Source organism: Rhinatrema bivittatum, chromosome 3, assembly GCF_901001135.1.
Source record: "Rhinatrema bivittatum chromosome 3, aRhiBiv1.1, whole genome shotgun sequence".
In the NCBI taxonomy this organism is placed as follows: domain Eukaryota; kingdom Metazoa; phylum Chordata; class Amphibia; order Gymnophiona; family Rhinatrematidae; genus Rhinatrema; species Rhinatrema bivittatum.
The window spans coordinates 5,048,383-5,069,705 of NC_042617.1; the positions used below are offsets into that span (position 1 = coordinate 5,048,383).

At 44.6% G+C, this 21,323-nt stretch overlaps 1 protein-coding gene across 2 annotated transcripts in view; it reads right to left on the reverse strand.

The window, feature by feature from the left end:
- POLH (DNA polymerase eta) overlaps positions 1 to 21,323 on the reverse strand; it is a 218,479-nt gene that overhangs the window by 69,807 nt on the left and 127,349 nt on the right. For both annotated transcript variants that reach the window (XM_029592831.1, XM_029592833.1), the window contains exons 7-8: positions 15,822 to 15,941; positions 15,540 to 15,663 (exon numbers count right to left, since the gene is read on the reverse strand). In XM_029592831.1, coding sequence (XP_029448691.1) covers positions 15,540 to 15,663; positions 15,822 to 15,941 — 244 coding nt within the window. The remainder of the gene's footprint in view (positions 1 to 15,539; positions 15,664 to 15,821; positions 15,942 to 21,323) is intronic.

Sequence of the window (21,323 nt, forward strand, 5' to 3'; positions counted from 1 at the left end):
CAAGCATCCCCTGTGGCCAGCTCACAGGAAGTGAGCTTTCTCTGGAGAAAACATGTCCTAGGTTGAATCGAAATATCACAATGCACAAAAATCCCTGTTTCACCATAACATCACACAAGGCCTGTAATTCTGAAATACCCCTAGCTGAAAGAAAAATTGGTTCTTACCTGCTAATTTTTGTTCTTGGAATACCACAGTCCAGATGCATGGGTTCTGCCTCCCAACCAGCAAATGGAGACAGAGAAGAAAAGCTTTACTGACATTGCTACTTAACCTAATGTGCCACCTGCAATTCCTCAGTATGACCTATACCCAAGCCAAGATTAGATAAACTGTAAATACTAACTTCAACCCCTCTCTTAAACAAAGCAGGAGAAAGGCAGAGCCCTTTGAATTAGCCCTCTTCTGACAAGTATGGGAGATAGAACTTTCCAGCCAGCAATCAACTCTGTACTATTTACACACTGAAAACGAGTGTGGGCTTTCAAGAACGGGCATGTCTCTGGGCTGATCTGTGGTATTTCAGGAATGAAAATTAGCAGGTTAGAACCAACTTTCCTTTCCTGTCATACTCCAGATTAGTCTAGATGCATGGAATGTACCCAAAAGCCCAAGTGGCTGCCTGACAGATCTCCTGTGGGGAAACTAGCTGACATTTGGTCCATGAGGTTGCCTGTGCCCTAGTAGCATTGGCCAGCAGTCCCTCAGGAATTGTTCGACCCTTGCAAATTTATGGCGATTCAATTGCTTCTTTCAGTTTCCTTGCAATAGTAGCCTTGGAAGCCTCACTCCCTTTCTTTGGTCCATGCCATATAACGATCAGGCAATCCGACCTCTGAAAACTGTTGGAGCCTGGAGATACTTCAACAAAGCCCAATGTACATCTAACAGATTAATCTCCCTTGCACTGGTGTAGCCGATCTGACTGAGGTAAAAGACTACCTTCGGCAGAAAGGCAGGCACCATGTGCATTGACGTGTCCACTTCTGAAAGCTGAAGAAAAGAGTCCCTATATGATAAGGCCTGAAGCTCTGAAATTCTTCTGGCTGAACAAATAACCACCAAAAAGACTACTTTCAAGGTGAGATTTTTTAGACATCCTCTGCAACGGTTCAAATGGAGCTGCACAGAGCACCAGATAAAGGTTCCATGAAAAACACACCTTTCTCATTGAGGTATGCAAATGCTTCTCTCCACGAAGAAACAAACCACATCTGGATGTGCAACCAGGGACATACCCTGCATCTTACCATGAAAATAGCCTAAGGCTGCCACCTGCACTCAGAAGGATTTAAAGGCCAACCCCATTGCAAAAAATGCCAAAATATACAAAAACAAAGCTTGAGCAGGCTCAATGCTCTCCTCAAGACACCAAGTCGCGAACATTCTCCACACTTTAATATAAGTCAAGGAAGTGGAAGGTCGTCTAGCTTGTGGCAAGGAAGTAATGCCCTCCTCAGAATATCCCTTCTGTTTCAAATGATTTCTTTCAAAAGCCAGGCTGCAAGACAGAAGCAATCCACTTGATCCAAGAAGTCTGGCCCCTGTCGAAGCAACTTTTGATGATGCCTGAGCCACAGTGGTCCGTCTACTGCTAAATTTACCAGATCTGCAAACCACAGCTGACATGGCATTTCGGAGTCACAAGAAATCACCTTGTCCAGGTGACTCCCTATCAGTCGTAATAGTCTTCCCACCCGGGGCCATGGAGAGAAAAAGTATAGCAGGATCCCTGGCTGCCATAGTAGAACCAGAGCATCAATTCTCTCTGCTTCGCACTCCCGTCTGCGACTGAAAAAGTGGTGTGCCTTAGGGTTTTGCCTCAATGGCATTAATCCCTTTGGAACTTCCTCCCCACACACCTCCGTCTTGAACCCTCCCTGCCCAATTTCAAAAAAGGCATCAAGACCTGGCTCTTCAGACAGGCCTACCCCGAAACCAACCCCCCGTAGACAATCCCCCCCTCTGAAACCTACCCCCTAGATACCCCCACCACCTCGTCACAATTCCTGTACACCCATATGGATCCCTCACTAGCATTCTACCTTTATTAGCTTGCCACAAGTTAATTGTTTCTCACACTGCTGTAAATAAGTTATAATGTATAACCTGCTTCAAATGCTGTAAACAAGTTACCTTGTATAACCTGCTTTAAACTATCACACTTCTTCTATCCTTCTGCTGTAAATATCTCCTCCTGTATATACCTCCTCCTCTATTATGGTTTCTCTCCTCTATTTTCTCAGCTGCTATCCTTTCCTCCTCTATCTTTCCCCTTCACTCCCGCCCCTTTCACACCTGCTCCCTCACCCGCTCCCTGTTTTTTGTAACTTTCCGCCTTTCAAGTTTTATTGTAAACCGGCGTGATGTGCCCGCACGAACACCGGTATATTAAAAGCTGTTAAATAAATAAATAAATAATCCACCTGGGGAATATACCACCTGGTACAAATGAAGAGCATTGCTATCTGTCAGCTCCCATTCTCCAGTGTCCAACCTCTGCTGACTGAGAAAATCCACCTGAACATTGTCCACCCAGAGATGTGAGATGCTGCTACAGCTGTCAAAAATTGCTCCATCCACTGCTGTTGCACTGTCCAAAAGGACTCTCACTGCCTGCTCATGCAATAGAGGAAGCAAATACCATAACACCTCACAATATGCTCGAGTCTCCCTTTGACTAATAGACCTGGAAGTTTTCTCTGCTGATCATTGGCCTTGTGCGGTCTGCCCCTGACAGATTGCTCCCCATCCTGTCAGACTGGCATTGGGGGTCACTAACACCTAATTTGGAATCTCTAACTCCTCACCCAGCTCCAAATGGGCCTGAGAAAACCACCAGGAGAAATTGGACTGGTGGTTTTCCACTTCAACTGACCCCTGCAGGGGCAGTTGAAGTGGAAAAATCATCCATCAGAGGGTTCTCTATGACTTGCAAATAATCCCAGACTTTGGGTATGGACAGCCATAGCAATCTCTGTACTTGTATTTGCAATTTCAACATTCTCTCCTCTGTAAGAAATTCTTTGCCACAAGCGATGTTTAAGCACACTCCTAGGTATTACTGTGATTGGGTAGGGACCAAATTGCCTTTTAACAGATTCACTACCCAGCCCAGAGACTGCAGACTCTGCATGACCTGTTGAACCGAACTCTGACAGAGCTTCTTCGACTTCACTTGAATGATCCAGTTGGAGCACAGGATTTGGTGAGAGAGGTAACAGTGGTGGGGCCGCTTGGCAATAGTGAGAATAGTATGATCAAATTTGAATTAATGACTGGAAGGGGGACAGTAAGCAAATCCTCGGCTCTCGTGCTAAACTTTCAAAGGGAAACTTTGATAAAATGAGAAAAATTGTTAGAAAAAAACTGAAAGGAGCAGCTACAAAAGTAAAAAGTGTGCAAGAGGCGTGGTCATTGTTAAAAAATACCATCTTAGAAGCACAGTCCAGATGTATTCCACACATTAAAAAAGATGGAAAGAAGGCAAAATGATTACCAGCATGGTTAAAAGGGGAGGTGAAAGAAGCTATTTTAGCCAAAAGATCTTCATTCAAAAATTGGAAGAAGGATCCAACAGAAGAAAATAGGACAATGCATAAGAGTTGGCAAGTTAAATGTAAGACATTGATAAGACAGGTTAAGAGAATTTGAAAAGAAGTTGGCTGTAGAGGCAAAAACTCACAGTAAAAACTTTTTTAAATACATCCGAAGCAGAAAGCTTGTGAGGGAGTCAGTTGGATCATTAGATGATCGAGGGGTTAAAGGGGCACTTAGAGAAGATAAGGCCATCGCGGAAAGATTAAATGATTTCTTTGCTTCGGTGTTTACTGAAGAGGATGTTGGGGAGGTACCCTTAATGGAGAAGGTTTTCATGGGTAATGATTCAGATGGACTGAATCAAATCACGGTGAACCTAGAAGATGTGGTAGACCTGATTGACAAACTGAAGAGTAGTAAATCACCTGGACCGGATGGTATACACCCCAGAGTTCTGAAGGAACTAAAAAATGAAATTTCAGACCTATTAGTAAAAATTTGTAATCTATCATTAAAATCATCCATTGTACCTGAAGACTGGAGGATAGCTAATATAACCCCAATATTTAAAAAGGGCTCCAGGGGTGATCCGGGAAACTACAGAACGGTTAGCCTGACTTCAGTACCAGGAAAAATAGTGGAAAGTGTTCTAAGCATCAAAAATCACAGAACATATAGAAAGACATGGTTTAATGAAACAAAGTCAGCATTGCTTTACCAAAGGCAAGTCTTGCCTCACAAATCTGCTTCACTTTTTTGAAGGAGTTAATAAACATATGGATAAAGGTGAACCAGTAGATGTAGTGTACTTGGATTTTCAGAAGGCGTTTGACAAATTTCCTCATGAAAGGCTTCTAGGAAAAGTAAAAAGTCATGGTATAGGTGGCGATGTCCTTTCGTGGATTACAAACTGGCTAAAAGACAGGAAACAGAGAGTATGTTGTATTCCGTGCCCGCCCGCGGGCACGGTCCCCTACCTCGTTTCCTGACCAGGCCGCCGGCAGCGTCGGCTGTGACTGCCCTCCTCTGGGCTCGGCACCCCCGCGTGTCTGCACAGGCCCCCCGAGCAAGCTGCCGGGCTCGGAGCAGTCCCTGCTCCTCCCTCGCAGTCGCCTGCTGCTCTCCCTCGTGGCCGGGATCCAAGATGGCCGCTGCCATCTTAGGCGTGAGGCCGCGCCTCTTCACTAGAATTAAAGGGACCTCGTCCCTTTAATTGCTCTCAGATGATGACCTATCCACAGGGCCAGAGGAAGTATAAAAGGAGACTTCCTCTGACCGTTCCTCGACTTGGCAACGTCTCCTGTGAGTGTTTGAGTCTGCTTGCTTCGGTGAGTTCCAGCGTCTTGATTCCTTGTTCCAGTTTCATCTTGGTATTCCTGGTTCCTGACTTCAGATCAGCTAGTGGTGATTCCTGGTATTGACTTCGGATTGGCTAGCGGTGATTCCTGGTATTGACTTCGGACTGGCAAGCGGTGATTCTCTTCTGGTGTGTGACTTCAGACTGGCAAGTGGTGATCCCTCGGTGTGTGACCTCGGACTGGTAAGCGACGACCCTCTGGCACTTGACCTTGGACCTCTTCCTGACCATTGTCTCCAAGGGCCCACCTAAGTCCCCTCCCCCCGTCCGCTGTAATCTGGGTGTCCCCCAAGGATCCTCTCTCTCACCCATACTCTTCAACATCTACCTGTTACCACTCTGCCACCTACTTACAAAGCTTAAACTATCCCACTTCCTGTACGCGGATGACGTCTAAATACTCATCCCGATCACAGAATCTATTCAAAAAACCATTAACCACTAGAACAACTGCCTTCAAGCAATTAACCACCTTCTTTCCACCCTTAACCTGGTCTTGAACACCAATAAGACTGAGATTCTAATCATTTCACAAGATGGTCTCGCAACTCAGCGGATCTTGCCGTCCTCCTCCGACTCAGCCAACGCTTCTTTCAATAGCGCTCCATTTGTGAGAGACTTAGGCGTAATCTTGGATAAACAGCTTAACCTAAAGAATTTTGTGAAAACCACTACAAAGGATTGCTTCTTCAAACTGCAAGTCCTAAGAAACCTAAAACCACTACTTCACTTCCAGGACTTCAGACTAGTCCTGCAATCCATCATCATGTCGAAATTGGACTATTGCAACTCCCTTCTTCTCGGTCTTCCGGCCAACTCCATAAAGCCCCTTCAAATGATTCAGAACTCCGCGGCTAGGATCCTTACCAATACCAAAAAAAGGGAACATATCACCCCCACCCTTCAGAGCCTCCACTGGCTACCTATCAAATACAGGATACTCTTCAAAGTCCTCATGATCATTCATAAAGTTAAAAATAATCTCACATCTCTCCACATATCTACCCAACTAAGACCTCATACTTCCGCTAGACCAATCAGGAGTGCCTACAGGGACACCTTGTATGCCCCGCAAGCGAAAACTTGCCTTAGAAAACGCGCCATATCGACAGCAGGACCCCATCATTGGAATGCGTTGCCCCCGGACCTCAGACAAGAAGCTTGCCCATCTGCTTTCAAAAAGAAACTTAAAACATGGCTATTCAGCCAAGCCTTCCCGGTCACGTAATCTTCCTCACTTGCAACCCCTCTCTCTCAAGTAAACTTTCCATGCGGTCACCATAGTCCAGTTTATCTCCGTTGTTTTATCTAGTTCTCATCTCATCCATTCTGAGATGATTTGTATTGAATTATTTTATAACGTTTATGTTATGTTCCGTTTCAATATTAATATTCCATCTCTGTTCTTTGTATCGCCCTGAGCGAACGTTGTTACATTGTAAACCGTTGTGATATGTATATTTTACAGGAACATCGGTATAGAAAAGCAAAATAAATAAATAAATACATACATCAGGCCTGTTGTCCATGGAATGAGGAAGGCATCGGGGGCCAACCGTATGCTGCTGGGATAAATTGAGCAGAAAGTTTGAACTTGTCTGTTGCTTTCGGTGATGAAGAGATCGATTGACGGAAAACCCCATTTTTGAAAAATGTTTTCCGCCACTTTTGGATTTAGGGGCCACTCGTGTGGCTGGAACACTCGGCTTAGACGATCTGCTGTGATATTGTCTATGCCCGGAAGGTAAGTTGCTTGTAGGGAGATTTGGAATTTTAGGGTCCAATGAAGTATTCGAAGTGCTTCCTGACATAGTATCCAAGAACCAGACCCTCCTTCCTTGTTTTTATAAAACATTGCCACTTGGTTATCGGTATACACCATGAGGTTTGAGTAGTGGATCTGAGTTGATAAGGTTTGAAGTGCCTTCCATATTGCTCGCAGTTCTAAGAGATTGATCTGGTATCGAGATTCCTGGGGAGTCCAGAGACCTTGAGTCTTCAGGATACCTAGGTGGGCCACCGGTCCAAGTACAGATCCCTGAGGCACTCCACTGTTTACCCTTTTCCACTGAGAAAATTGACCATTTAACCTACTCTCTGTTTCCTGTCTTTTTTTTTTTTTTGAATTGACAATTTTTTATTGCTGTCAGAATCAAACATAAATGTACAGCGTACAGTGAGGCAAAACAACCACCTATGGCATATGCCAAAGTGGAAAGTGCAGAATAATTAGCGTAAGAAAAACAAACAAGCAACATTATTGACGTAATTGTCCCCCATCCCCCTCCCCCCCATGCCAATCATAGTCCATATACTCCTGATCGTCGACGCACCATCCCGTCCACCCGCACCATTGAGGCAGTTCTTAAAAGGGTGAAACATGATAAAGAGTCCTATGCTGGTATCGTGAAAGTGAGAGGTCTCCATGTGATGTATGGCTCCCAAGTGCTGTTGAATTTAGAGAGACGATGATACTTCAACGCTGTGAGGCGATAGAGAGTGCAAGTCCCATCTAAGCGTTTTAGCAACTCATTGGGAGTGGGTGGTTTAGGTCTCTTCCAATGATAAGCAATCTCCATTTTTGTCGCTGTGCAGACTTGATATACTAGTTGTTGAGCCGAGACCGCCAGGGAGTCTCCTGGGGAAAATAGAAGCGCCTGCTCCAGGGTGAGTTTGCAGGAAGTCTGAAGAAGGTCTGACAATAGCTGAGAGACGTAAGTCCAAAGAGGTTTAATAAATTCACAGTCCCACCACATATGAATAAATGTACCGACTTGGTGGCAATTCCTCCAGCAGTGAGGATCTAGCCTGGGGTAGCAACGATGAAGTCTGACAGGTGTTAAGTGCCACCGATATAAAATCTTGTAGTTGGCTTTGATGATCCGAGTGGAGATATTGCCCCTGGAGACCTTGGAAAATATAGTGATCCAATCCTCAGCAGTGAAGGATTTCTGAAGATCAACTTCCCAGGCTATCATGTGAGCATGTTTACTAAATGGTCGAGACAGTAGCTGTTGATAGATCTTAGAAATAAGTCCCCCGATAACCTTGGAGGAGGCGTAGTAGCCCTCAAACAGTGAGCGAGAGGGAGATAGCAGACCTTTAGCTTGAGACTGAAGTACAAAGTGACGTATCTGCATGTATGGAAGAAATTCCTTTCGGGGTAGCGGATAGATCTCCTGCAGGGTGGAGAAAGGAAGTGGCTGACCCTGTTGCATGACATGATACAAACTGGTGATCCCCGCAGATTTCCAGTGAGCGTAGGCTTTCGTAGGGAGGCCTGCAGGAAAAGCAATATTATGATAAAGATGGGTGAGTGTGAAATACGCATACTTTCCCACCAGTTGGCATCGCCACTGTTTCCACACATTGTAAGTGTGCCTGGTACAAGGTGTAAGTAACAGATTAGGTCTCCACGTCTTATCAGGTTGCCAGAGTAGTGAGGCTAGAGGTGTTGGTGCTATCCAATCTTGCTCCAGAGAAACCCACGGCTTTGTGGAGACTGAACAGTGCCAGTCAATAACAGGTCTGAGCTGGGCCACGGCATAGTACCATATCAGGTTTGGTAACCCCAGTCCTCCCGCTGCCTTAGGTTGATAAAGGATTTTTTGGGCCACCCGTGGTAGTCGGTGATGCCACAGGAAGCGAAGCAGCTTTCGTTGCCAGCGGAGTAGTGTGACCCGGTTGATTTTGATAGGCAAAGTCTGAAACAGATAAAGGAATCGAGGTAATAAGTTCATCTTCATGGAGGCTAACCGTCCAAGCCATGTAAGTGGCAGCGAGCTCCACTTGTCCAAGTCCATATCAATTTTCTTGAGTAGGGGAGTGTAGTTATGATGAAAAAGGTCCGCTATATTATTACTCAAGTTGACACCAAGGTATTTAATTTTAGAAGAAGCCCATTTAAAGGCATGTTTACCTTTCATTTTATATACCATATCAGGTGGACAGGTTATGATCAATATCTCGGATTTATCCCAGTTTATTTTGAAACCAGAAATGGCACTAAAATTAGACAGCTCAATTTCAATCAGCGGGAGAGAAATAACAGGGTTGCTTACAGTAAAAATAATATCGTCTGCAAACAAGGATAGTTTGGGCTCACACGTAGGTAGGGAAAAGCCCTGTATCTGCTTATTATGTCGGATGGATATGGCCAATGGTTCGAGAAAAATGGCAAAAAGTAAGGGCGACAGGGGACATCCCTGCCTCGTACCTCATTGCACTGAAAAAGGAGTGGTGTATCTTCCATTTATTTTTAAACTTGCTAAAGGTTCATGATAAAGGGCCTGAATCCAATTGTGAAAAAAGGGACCAAATTCCATTGCCTGCAGAGTGTGAAATAAGAAAGGCCAGTGGACCATGTCGAAGGCTTTCTCCGCGTCTATGGCCAAGAGGAGGTGGTCAACCTGGCGCTGGGAAGCCCCCCAGATGATGTTAATGATTTTCCGCACATTGTCACTGGCCATACGGCCAGGAATGAACCCAGCCTGATCAGGATGGATAATATGCATGATAAAGCAATTGATCCTATCCGCCAATATTTTAGCTAGAATTTTAAGATCTAGGTTAATTAGCGATATTGGCCGATAGGATGCGCAAAGAGCTGGGTCTCTGCCAGGTTTGGCTATAATGGTAATGCCAGAGGTATTAGAATCATGATTAAGCTGACCCCCTTCCCTTAAGTAATTAAAGTGGCTTTGTAGGTGTGTTACCAGGACATGACCAAATGTTTTATAGAACTTAGCTGTTAGGCCATCGGGCCCTGGGGCTTTGCCCACCTTAAGAACATAAGAACATAAGAAAATGCCATACTGGGTCAGACCAAGGGTCCATCAAGCCCAGCATCCTGTTTCCAACAGTGGCCAATCCAAGCCATAAGAACCTGGCAAGTACCCAAAAACTAAGTCTATTCCATGTAACCATTGCTAATGGCAGTGGCTATTCTCTAAGTGAACTTATTTATTTATTATTTAAGTTTTATATACCGACCTTCATAGTAAATAACCATATCGGATCGGTTTACAATTAACAAGAATAAAAAACTGGGGTAACTATTCAAGTAAACGAAAGATAAACAGTAAGTAGGAATGAGTCAAAGTTACAATCAACAGGGAAGAGAACTTGGAAGCTTGATAGAACTTGGAAACTTAATAGCAGGTAATGGACTTTTCCTCCAAGAACTTATCCAATCCTTTTTTAAACACAGCTATACTAACTGCACTAACCACATTCTCTGGCAACAAATTCCAGAGTTTAATTGTGCGTTGAGTAAAAAAGAACTTTCTCAGATTAGTTTTAAATGTGCCCCATGCTAACTTCATGGAGTGCCCCCTAGTCTTTCTATTATCCGAAAGAGTAAATAACCGATTCACAGCTACCCGTTCTAGACCTCTCATGATTTTAAACACCTCTATCATATCCCCCCTCAGTCGTCTCTTCTCCAAGCTGAAAAGTCCTAACCTCTTTAGTCTTTCCTCATAGGGGAGTTGTTCCATTCCCCTTATTTTGGTAGCCCTTCTCTGTACCTTCTCCATCGCAATTATATCTTTTTTGAGATGCGGCGACCAGAATTGTACACAGTATTCAAGGTGCGGTCTCACCATGGAGCGATACAGAGGCATTATGACATTTTCTGTTTTATTCACCATTCCTTTTCTAATAATTCCCAACATTCTGTTTGCTTTTTTGACTGCAGCAGCACACTGCACCGACGATTTCAATGTGTTATCCACTATGACACCTAGATCTCTTTCTTGGGTTGTAGCACCTAATATGGAACCCAACATTGTGTAATTATAGCATGGGTTATTTTTCCCTATATGCATCACCTTGCACTTATCCACATTAAATTTCATCTGCCATTTGGATGCCCAATTTTCCAGTCTCACAAGTTCTTCCTGCAATTTATCACAATCTGCTTGTGATTTAACTACTCTGAACAATTTTGTGTCATCTGCAAATTTGATTATCTCACTCGTTGTATTTCTTTCCAAATCATTTATAAATATATTGAACAGTAAGGGTCCCAATACAGATCCCTGAGGCACTCCACTGTCCACACCTTGAGGGTTTTTATGACTGCTAGGATCTCCGGAGTAGTAATTTCCGCATTTAAGCTGTCCCTCATCGTCTGATCAAGACTGGTCAGGGTAATGGCTCGTAGATATTGGAGGATATCCCCAGTCTGGATATGGGATTCAGCAGAATATAAGGTTTGATAAAATTTAAGAAACTGCTGGGTAATAGCGGAATTGTTTTCTGTCTTTTAACCAGTTTGTAATCCACGAAAGGACATCACCTCCTATCCCATGACTTTTTAGTTTTTGTAGAAGCCTCTCATGAGGGACTTTGTCAAACGCCTTCTGAAAATCCAAATACACTACATCTACTGGTTCACCTTTATCCACATGTTTATTAACCCCTTCAAAAAAAATGAAGATTTGTTAGGCAAGACTTCCCTTGGGTAAATCCATGTTGACTGTGTCCCATTAAATCATGTCTCTCTATATGCTCTACGATTTTGATCTTGAGAATAGTTTCCACTATTTTTCCCGGCACTGAAGTCAGGCTCACTGGTCTATAGTTACCCGGATTGCCCCTGGAGCCTTTTTTAAATATTGGGGTTACATTGGCCACCCTCTAGTCTTCAGGTACAATGGATGATTTTAATGATAGGTTACAAATTTTAACTAATAGATCAGAAATTTCATTTTTGAGTTCCTTCAGAACCCTAGGATGCATACCATCCGGTCCAGGTGATTTGCTACTCTTTAGTTTGTCAATCTGGCCTATTACATCTTCCAGGTTCACAGTGATTTCGTTCAGTTCGTCTGAGTCATCACCCCTGAAAACCATCTCTGGAACTGGTATCTCCCCAACATCCTCATTAGTAAACACGGAGGCAAAGAATTCATTTAGTCTTTCTGCAATGGCCTTATCTTCCCTAAGAGCCCATTTAACCCCTCTGTCATCTAATGGTCCAACCGACTCCCTCACAGGTTTCTTGCTTTGGATATATTTTAAAAAGTTTTTATTATCAGTTTTTGCCTCTATGGCCAACTTCATTTCAAATTCTCTATTCGCCTGTCTTATCAATGTTTTACACTAACCTTGACAATGATTATGTTTTATCCTATTTTCTTCAGATGAATCCTTCTTCCAATTTTTGAAGGATGTTTTTTTGGCTAAAATAGCCTCTTTCACCTCGCCTTTTAACCATGACGGTAATCGTTTTGCCTTCCTTCCACCTTTCTTAATGCGCGGAATACATATGGACTGCGCCTCTAGGATTGTATTTTTAAACAATGTCCAAGCCTGTTGAACACTTTTAACCTTTGCAGCTGCACCTTTCAGTTTTTTTCTATTTTCCTCATTTATCAAAGTTTCCCTTTTTAAAATTTAGTGTTAGAGCTGCAGATTTATTTATTGTCCCCCTTCCAGTTATTAGTTTAAATTTGATCATGTTATAAGAACATAAGAAAAAAAAAGTAAGCAGAAGAAAATTCAAACTGAGTCATAAGAACATAAGAAAATGCCATACTGGGTCAGACCAAGGGTCCATCAAGCCCAGCATCCTGTTTCCAACAATGGCCAATCCAGGCCATAAGAACCTGGCAAGTACCCAAAAACTAAGTCTATTCCATGTAACCATTGCTAATGGCAGTGGCTATTCTCTAAGTGATCACTGTTGCCAAGTGGCCCCACCACTGTTACTTCTTTCACCAAATTTTGCGTTCCACTAAGAATTAAATCTAAAATAGCTCCCTCTCTTGTTGGTTCCTGAACCAATTGCTCCATGAAGCAATCATTTATTACATCCAGGAACTTTATGTCTCTAGCAAGTCCTGATGTTACATTTACCCAGTCAATATTGGGGTAATTGAAATCTCCCATTATTGCACTGCCAAATTGGTTTGCTTCCCTGATTTCTCTTAGCATTTCATCATCTGTCTGACCATTTTGTCCGTCCAGGTGGACGGTAGTATACTCCTATCACTATACTCTTACCCAACACACATGGGATTTCTACCCATATAGATTCTACTGAGCATTTAGTCTCTTGTAAGATCTTTATCCTGTTGGACTCTATACCCTCCCGGACATAAAGTGCCACACCCCCACCAAGTTGATCCTCCCTATCATATATATATAGCACTGTGCCATTGATTATCCTCCTTCCACCAAGTCTCTGTGATGCCAATTATGTCAATCTCATCATTTGCTGCTATACACTCTAACTCTCCCATCTTACTTCTTAGACTTCTGGCATTGGCATACAGACATTTCAAAGTGTGGTTTTTGCTTGTTTTAACAACCTGCTTTTCAGTTGTTTGGGATAATTCGGAAATCATTAGCTTTGGTGATTTTTTACATATAGGCATATGAACTATCTTTGCATTTGATGGAACCTCTCTGTTGGGATGCCCTAACTCTCCTGTTTCATTAGTATCCTTCAAGGATACATTTCCCCGAACCATGCACTGCTGAGTGACTGTCGGCTTTCCCCCTTGTTCTAGTTTAAAATCTGCTCTATCTCCTTTTTGAAAGTTAGTGTCAGCAGCTTGGTTCCACTCTGGTTAAGGTGGAGCCCGTCCTTTCGGAAAAGTCTCCCCTTTCCAAAAAAGTTTCCCCAGTTCCTTACAAAGCTGAATCCCTATTCCCTGCACCATCGTCTCATCCACGCATTGAAACTCTGGAGCTCTGCCTGCCTCTGGGGACCTGCACGTGGAACAGGAAGCATTTCAGAGAATGCCACCCTGGAGGTTCTGGATTTCAGCTTCCTACCTAAAATCCTAAATTTGGCTTCCAGAACCTCTCTCCCACATTTTCCTATGTCGTTGGTGCCCACATGTACCATGACAGCCGGCTCCTCCCCAGCACTGTCTATAATCCTATCTAGGTGACGCGTGAGGTCTGCCACCTTCGCACCAGGCAGGCAAGTTACCAGGCGGTCCTCACATCCACCAGCCACCCTGCTATCTACATTTCTAATAATTGAATCACCAACTATAATGGCCGGCCTAACCCTTCCCTCCTGGGCAGTAGCCCTGGGAGATTTGTCCTCAGTGTGAGAGGACAATACATCACCTAGAGAGAGCAGGTCCTTGCTACAGGATCACTTCCTGCTACACCAGGGTGATGTTCTCCTACTGGGAGACCTTTCTGATCCAAGGCAGCACTGGGGCTGCCAGAATGGATTTGGGACTTGGCTACTATGTCCCTGAAGGTCTCGTCAATGTACCTCTCTGTCTCCCTCAGCTCCTCCAAGTCTGCTACTCTAGCCTCCAGAGATCAGACTTGTTCCCTGAGAGCCAGGAGCTCTTTGCACAGAGTGCACACATACAATCTCTCACCGGCGGGTAAAAAATCATACATGTGACACAATGCAAAAGACTGGGAAACCCCCCCCCCCCTCTTGCTGCTGGACTGCTGCCTTCATCTTAGTATTATTGAGTTCCTAGTTAAGTTTAGGATACTAAGGGAGTTGGAATGAGAGTACTTTAAATTTACAGGTGAATTTAGTAATTAATCAGCTAGTGTCCTACAAGGGGATAATTAAACTTTCAATAAGGGCTGGAACAATATTATGTTTTGGATAATTTCTTGGAGAAGAAGTCCATTAACGGCTATTAATCAAATTTACTTATGGAATAGCCACTGCTATTAATTGCATCAGTGGCATGGGATCTTCTTAGTGTTTGGGTAATTGCCAGGTTCTTGTGGCCTGGTTTGGCCTCTGTTGGAAATAGGATGCTGGGCTTGATGGACCCTTGGTCTGACCCAGCATGGCAATTTCTTATGTTATGTTCTTTTTTTTTTTTTCTTGGCAAACTTTAACAAACAGAAACAAAAGAAAAAGGGGCACTCACTTTAGAAAAAGCAGCAGCAGCAGGCTTCTGAAGAGGCAACGGGCTCCAATGATGCCACAGGGCGAGTGATCCGGGACGCCCGAGTATCAGCCCTGTCTGGCCAGGTATCCGAGCAACACTGGGTCTCCAACCTCCTGCTCGCAAGCCTCACACACCAGAAGGGATGAACTCACCAGGGTCTAACAACCTTCTGGGAGGCGAAGACAGAAGCCTATGTGCCCTTTCTGACTGTTTTTTTTTTTCTAGTCAGACTGCAGCCTTTGCATCTCCACCATCTGATGGGGACAGAGAAATACTGAAGGACTGCAGGTGGCACCTCGTCTTAAGTGTCAGTGTCAGTAAAACTTTCTCTGTCTCCATCTGCAGGAGGGGAGGCAAAACCCAGGAGTCTGGACTGATCTGGGTATGTACAGGGAACTTTGAAATGTTCTTTATTCTTCATCTTTCTTTCACACTTGTCCTGTCTGCAAAAAGAGCAAAAGAGCCTGGTACACTGACTGGCTGTTTCAGAGTTACTGCTGAGTTCAGGAACATAGCAACTGGTTACAGAATAAAGTGGACAGATGGAGAACGGCAGTAGCTGACCTGGGTTCCAATCCTACCTCAAATCCTGCTCCTTGGTAGGCTGGCACTGGGAGTATAGCAGAGGAATAACATGTATTCAAGGAAACAGTTCTAAATGTGACTCAGTACTAATATCTCAATGTTCTCTTTTTACAATATTGAGGGCATGGGAGAAAGGCTCTGCCTCAGTTGAAGTCCTTTCTTACCTGTTCTCGAGTGGCTAGAGCTGTTTTTCCGGGGAAGTTCTTGCTGCAGCCAATGGATTTAATTAATTGTCGGGGCTTCACTGGCTCATGCTCAGTACCTCTGCAGAGCTCATAAAGCCACAACCTGAGAAAGAAGATAGCCCAACACATCAGAAGTATAGGATTATACTCACTCAGAGCTGAGAGAATGTGGGAACAGATGAGGGCCTTTATACACCATATGAAGCAATACCTTCTCCCATGCAAGAAGTAAAAAGAAAGATCAAGAAACATGGTACTCACCCCGTCTTTTCCCCAAAATGATTCTGCAGCTGTGATTCACTGAATTGAGTCAGCTGACCCATGTACTCCACACCCAAAGTCTGACTGATAGAGGCACCCAGCTTTCCACCCAGATGCCGGCTGCAGGAAAGAAGATAGAGCAAGCCCTGTGAAACAAGCCTGTTTTAGGGGGACACAGGTCTTAGGAACACCTCAGCAGCTCACTACAGGACTACTTTCAGCATTAATTTTAGACCTATCTCCAATTTACCCACCCTTGCTAAAGAAGTAAAAAAGATGTGCTCTCAGTTCACTGATTTTCTAGAAGATAATCAAATTTTATACCCCAAGAGATAACACCAAAACCCTACTACTCATGTTACAAGATTTTATGTTATGTAAGAACGTAAGAATTTGCCTTACTGAGAAAGATCGAAGGTCCATCAAGCCCAGTATCCTGTTTCCAACAACGGCCAATCCGAGTTACAGGTACCTGGCAAGATCCCAAACAATAAACAGATCCCATGCTGCTATTGCACAATCATAAGTAGTGGCTATTCCCTAAGTCAATTTGATTCTAATTAGCAAGGCTTTCAACTTTGGGTATTAGCAATACTGTACTGAAGTAGTTTTGTTCATATTTGTTGGGTAGACAGCATCGAATTACAATTGGCCAACAGCAATCATTTTCATGGAAGTCAATTTTTCCAGGGGTGTCTCAGGGATCAGTACACTCTTCAATGTTATTTAACATCTATTTGATTCCACTAGGCATGTTACTTGCCTCTTACAAAGGAAAATTGGTTCTTCCCTGCTAATTTTCATTTCTGTAGTACCACGGATCAGTCCAGACACCTGGGTTCATTCCCCCCTGCCAACAGATGGAGACAGAGAAAAAGCTTAGCTGACACCGTATCATAACCAACAGTGCCCCCTGCAGTTCCTCAGTATATCTATATCAAAGTGGATAATAGAAAAAAATCATTGAACCATTAAACTATAATCAACAACAACATGGAATGCAACAGAGAACAATGTTACAGCTGAGCGGATGACTCTCCCCTGAATATACCCCTTCTCTAATTGGGCGGGCTCTGAACTGATCCGTGGTACTACAGGAACACAAATTAGCAGGTAAGAACTAATTTTCCTTTCCCTGTACATACCCGGATTAGTCCAGACATCTGGGATGTACCCAAGCCCTTATCAGGGTGGGACCTGGAGAGTCCCGCTCGCAGAACACTCTCTCCAAAGGAAGGGGTTGCCGGAGCCCCCACATCTAAGTGATAGCGCCTTGCGAAAGTATGCAGCGACTTCCAAGTCGCCGCCCTGCAAATTTCCTGTGGAGAAACAAGTTGTGACTCCGCCCATGAGGCCACTTGCGAATGTGTGGAATAAGCAAGCAACTCTTCCGGAACTGGACGACCCCGCGTGATATACGCGGAAGAAATGGCCTCCTTCAACCATCGTGCAATAGAGGCTTTAGAAGCCTTGGAACCTTTGTTTGTACCACTCCACAGCACAAAGTGGTGATCGGACCTCCTAAAGTCATTCGTAAAATCGAGGTGACGCAATAAGGCTCTCCATACATCCAGACGTACGAGCTCCCTCGCATGAGGATCTGATGCCGGTAAGGCAGGAAAGGCCGGAAGCTCCACAGACTGAAACGCTGAAACTACCTTTGGTAAAAAAGAAACGTACTGTCCGAAAGGAAACTCCGGATTCCGAAATCTGAAGGAAAGGATCTCGGCAAGATAGCGCCTGTAACTCAGAAATCCTTCTAGCCGAACATATGGCCACCAGAAAAATTACCTTAAGTGTCAAATCCTTCAAAGTAGCCCTTCGGAGCGGCTTGAAAGGAGCTTCACGCAGAGCTCTAAGGACAAGATTATGATTCCAGGATGGACAGGATTTCCGAACCGGAGGATGTAAATTCATCGTCCCTCTCAGAAAACGAACCATGTCCGGATGAGCCAAAATAGAGGAGCCATCAATATTGCCATGGAGAGAGCCCAGTGCTGCTACCTGCACCTTAACTGAACTGAGAGATAAGCCCTTGGCGAAGCCATCCTGCTAAAAAGCCATCCTGCAAAAAAGCCCTTGGCGGAGCCATCCTGCAAAAAAATTAAGGCCTGAGTGGACTAACGCCCCTGATGGAACACCAGGATTCAAAAATCTTCCATAACCGAGCGTAAGACAGCTTAGTAGACTTCCTTCTAGACTGTAACAATGTGGTGACTCCTTTTCAAATGCCTCCTCTCAAAAGCCATGCCACTAGACAAAAGCGAGCAGCCTGGTCGAAAAATATGGGACCCTCTCGAAGAAGTCACGTCAGATGGCCGAAGCAAAGTGGCCCGTCCTCCGCCAGGTTGACCAGATCCGCAAACCACGGGTGCTGAGGTCACTTCGGAGCCACCAGAATCACCTCACTGCAATGCTTTTCTATGAGACGCAGAACCTTGGCACCAGCAGCCAAGGAGGAAAAACAAAGTAGAACCCCATGAGGCCATGGTAGAACCAGAGCGTCGACCCCTTCAGCCCTGTGCTGCCTTCGGCGACTGAAGAATGGGAATGCCTTGGAATTCCGAGAGGTCGCCATAAGGTCCACATGCGGCGCTCCCCAATGATCTCGAATCAACTGCATGGCTGTCTCTGACAATTCCCAATCACCTGGATCCAAGCGAGTCCGACTCAAGAAGTCCACCTGAACATTCTCTGGAATATGCCTGATACTTCACTTTCAATGCATATACAGCACAGCTCTCTGCTTCAATGACAGGGGAGAAGAATAACTGATACTTCACACATCCAGCAGAGCTCTCTGCTACAACGGCAAGGGAGAAGAAAAAGGGTTCGCACTCAATAAGCGGGGAGTGGCTGGCTTGTTACGGCGGTTACTACCCCAAACCAAATGTGCCTGATACTTCACTTTCCATGCATATCCAGCATGGTTCTCTGCTTCATCGGCATGGGAGAAAGACTGATACATCACGCATTTCCAGCATAGCTCTCTGCTTCAACGGCAGGGGAAAAAAAAAAACCAAACAAAAACAAAAAACTGATGCTTCACGCATATCCTGCATAGCTTCAACGACAGGGGTGAAGAAAAAAAGGATTCGCAATCACAAAGCGAGGAGTAGCTGGCTTGTTACGGCGGTTACTACCCCAAACCAAATGTGCCTGATACTTCATTTTCAATGCATATCCAGCATGGCTCTCTGCTTCAACGGCAGGGGAGAAGAAAAAAAACCCAACAAGGGCTGTACAACATAGTCTAGGTAAAACAAATAAGCATGGGTGTAGCTTGCTTATCGCGGCGGTTACTGCCCCTACTACCCCTAACTAATCAAGCTAGATATTTCACTTGGATGCAGCTCCATCACTGCTCTCTACATTAATGGTGGGGGTGGAAGGGGAATAGAACAAGGAGCTAAGAGAAACAGATAAGAATGAGAGAAAAAATGTGTGAGGCTTGCTGGGCAGACTGGATGGGCCATTCGGTCTTCTTCTGCCGTCATTTCTATGTTTCTATGTTAGATGTCGCTCCGCCCAGAGCACCAACCTCTGTGCTTCCAGAACCACCGCCTGGCTCTTGGTTCCACCCTGTCAATTTATATACGCCACTGTTGTCGCGTTGTCCAACAGCACTCGAACCGAACGAGTCCATAGCAGAAGCAGAAACTCCTTCAAGGCCAAGCGAACCGCCCTGGTCTCTAGCTGGTTTATAGACCACGCAGTCTCTCTCGCCAGGATCCCTGAACTGAATGAGACTGACAAACTGCTCCCCATCCAGAGAGACTGGCATTGGTAGAGACCACCATTCAATCCGGAACCTCGAGGTCCACTCCCCAAATGAGATTGTAAGTCTGAAGCCACCACGACAGACTCTCGCAAAACCCTTGAGAGGCAACCAGATGATACTCCTCCGACACTGGCTTCCAGCGGGTCAACAATGCCATCTGTAATTACACAATGTTGGGTTCCATATTAGGTGCTACAACCCAAGAAAGAGATCTAGGTGTCATAGTGGATAACACATTGAAATCGTCGGTGCAGTGTGCTGTGGCAGTCAAAAAAGCAAACAGAATGTTGGGAATTATTAGAAAAGGAATGGTGAATAAAACAGAAAATGTCATAATGCCTCTGTATCGCTCCATGGTGAGACCGCACCTTGAATACTGTGTACAATTCTGGTCGCCGCATCTCAAAAAAGATATAATTGCGATGGAGAAGGTACAGAGAAGGGCTACCAAAATGATAAGGGGAATGGAACAACTCCCCTATGAGGAAAGACTAAAGAGGTTAGGACTTTTCAGCTTGGAGAAGAGACGACTGAGGGGGGATATGATAGAGGTGTTTAAAATCATGAGAGGTCTAGAACGGGTAGATGTGAATCGGTTATTTACTCTTTCGGATAGTAGAAAGACTAGGGGGCACTCCATGAAGTTAGCATGGGGCACATTTAAAACTAATCTGAGAAAGTTCTTTTTTACTCAACGCACAATTAAACTCTGGAATTTGTTGCCAGAGAATGTGGTTAGTGCAGTTAGTATAGCTGTGTTTAAAAAAGGATTGGATAAGTTCTTGGAGGAGAAGTCCATTACCTGCTATTAAGTTCACTTAGAGAATAGCCACTGCCATTAGCAATGGTTACATGGAATAGACTTAGTTTTTTGGGTACTTGCCAGGTTCTTATGGCCTGGATTGGCCACTGTTGGAAACAGAATGCTGGGCTTGATGGACCCTTGGTCTGACCCAGTATGGCATTTTCTTATGTTCTTATCTCATATGGGGAAAAAACCCACGGAACAAAGTCTAGCATGGAGGCCATCGAGTCAAGAACCTGTAAGTAGTCCCAGACCTTGGGCACTCGCAACTGCAAAAACCGCCGGATCTGAGACTGAAGTTTCAGGACTCGATCTTGGGAGAGGAAAACCCTGCCTATCAGAGTGTCGAACAGGGCCCCTAAATACTCCAAAGTTTGTGTCGGTGACAACTGACTCTTGGCGTGATTCACCACCCAACCTAGAGACTGGAGGACTTGAGAACCCGATGAACCGATTTGCGGCACAGAAACTCTGACTTGGCTCTCATCAACCAATCGTCCAAATATGGATGCACCAGAATACCCTCCTTTCGAAGGAAAGCTGCCACCACCACCATCACCTTGGTGAAAGTCCGCGGAGCTGTGGCAAAACCAAACGGAAGGGCCTGAAACTGAAAATGTTGTTCCAAAATCATGAAGCGGAGAAAACGCTGAGTCCTGATGGATGGGAATATGCAGATAAGCCTCTTTGAGATCCAAGGAAGCTAGGAACTCTCCTTTGCGCACTGCCGCTATGACCAACTTGAGGGTCTCCATCCTAAAGTGTGGCACTTTGAGCTTTGCATTGACCTTCTTTAAATCGAGTATCGGCTGAAACGAGACCTCCTTTTTTGGGACCAGAAAATAAATGGAGTATCTCCCCTGACGGAGCGACATAGCCGGTCTAGAGTCACTTGAACCGCCGACCGCTTGTCTGG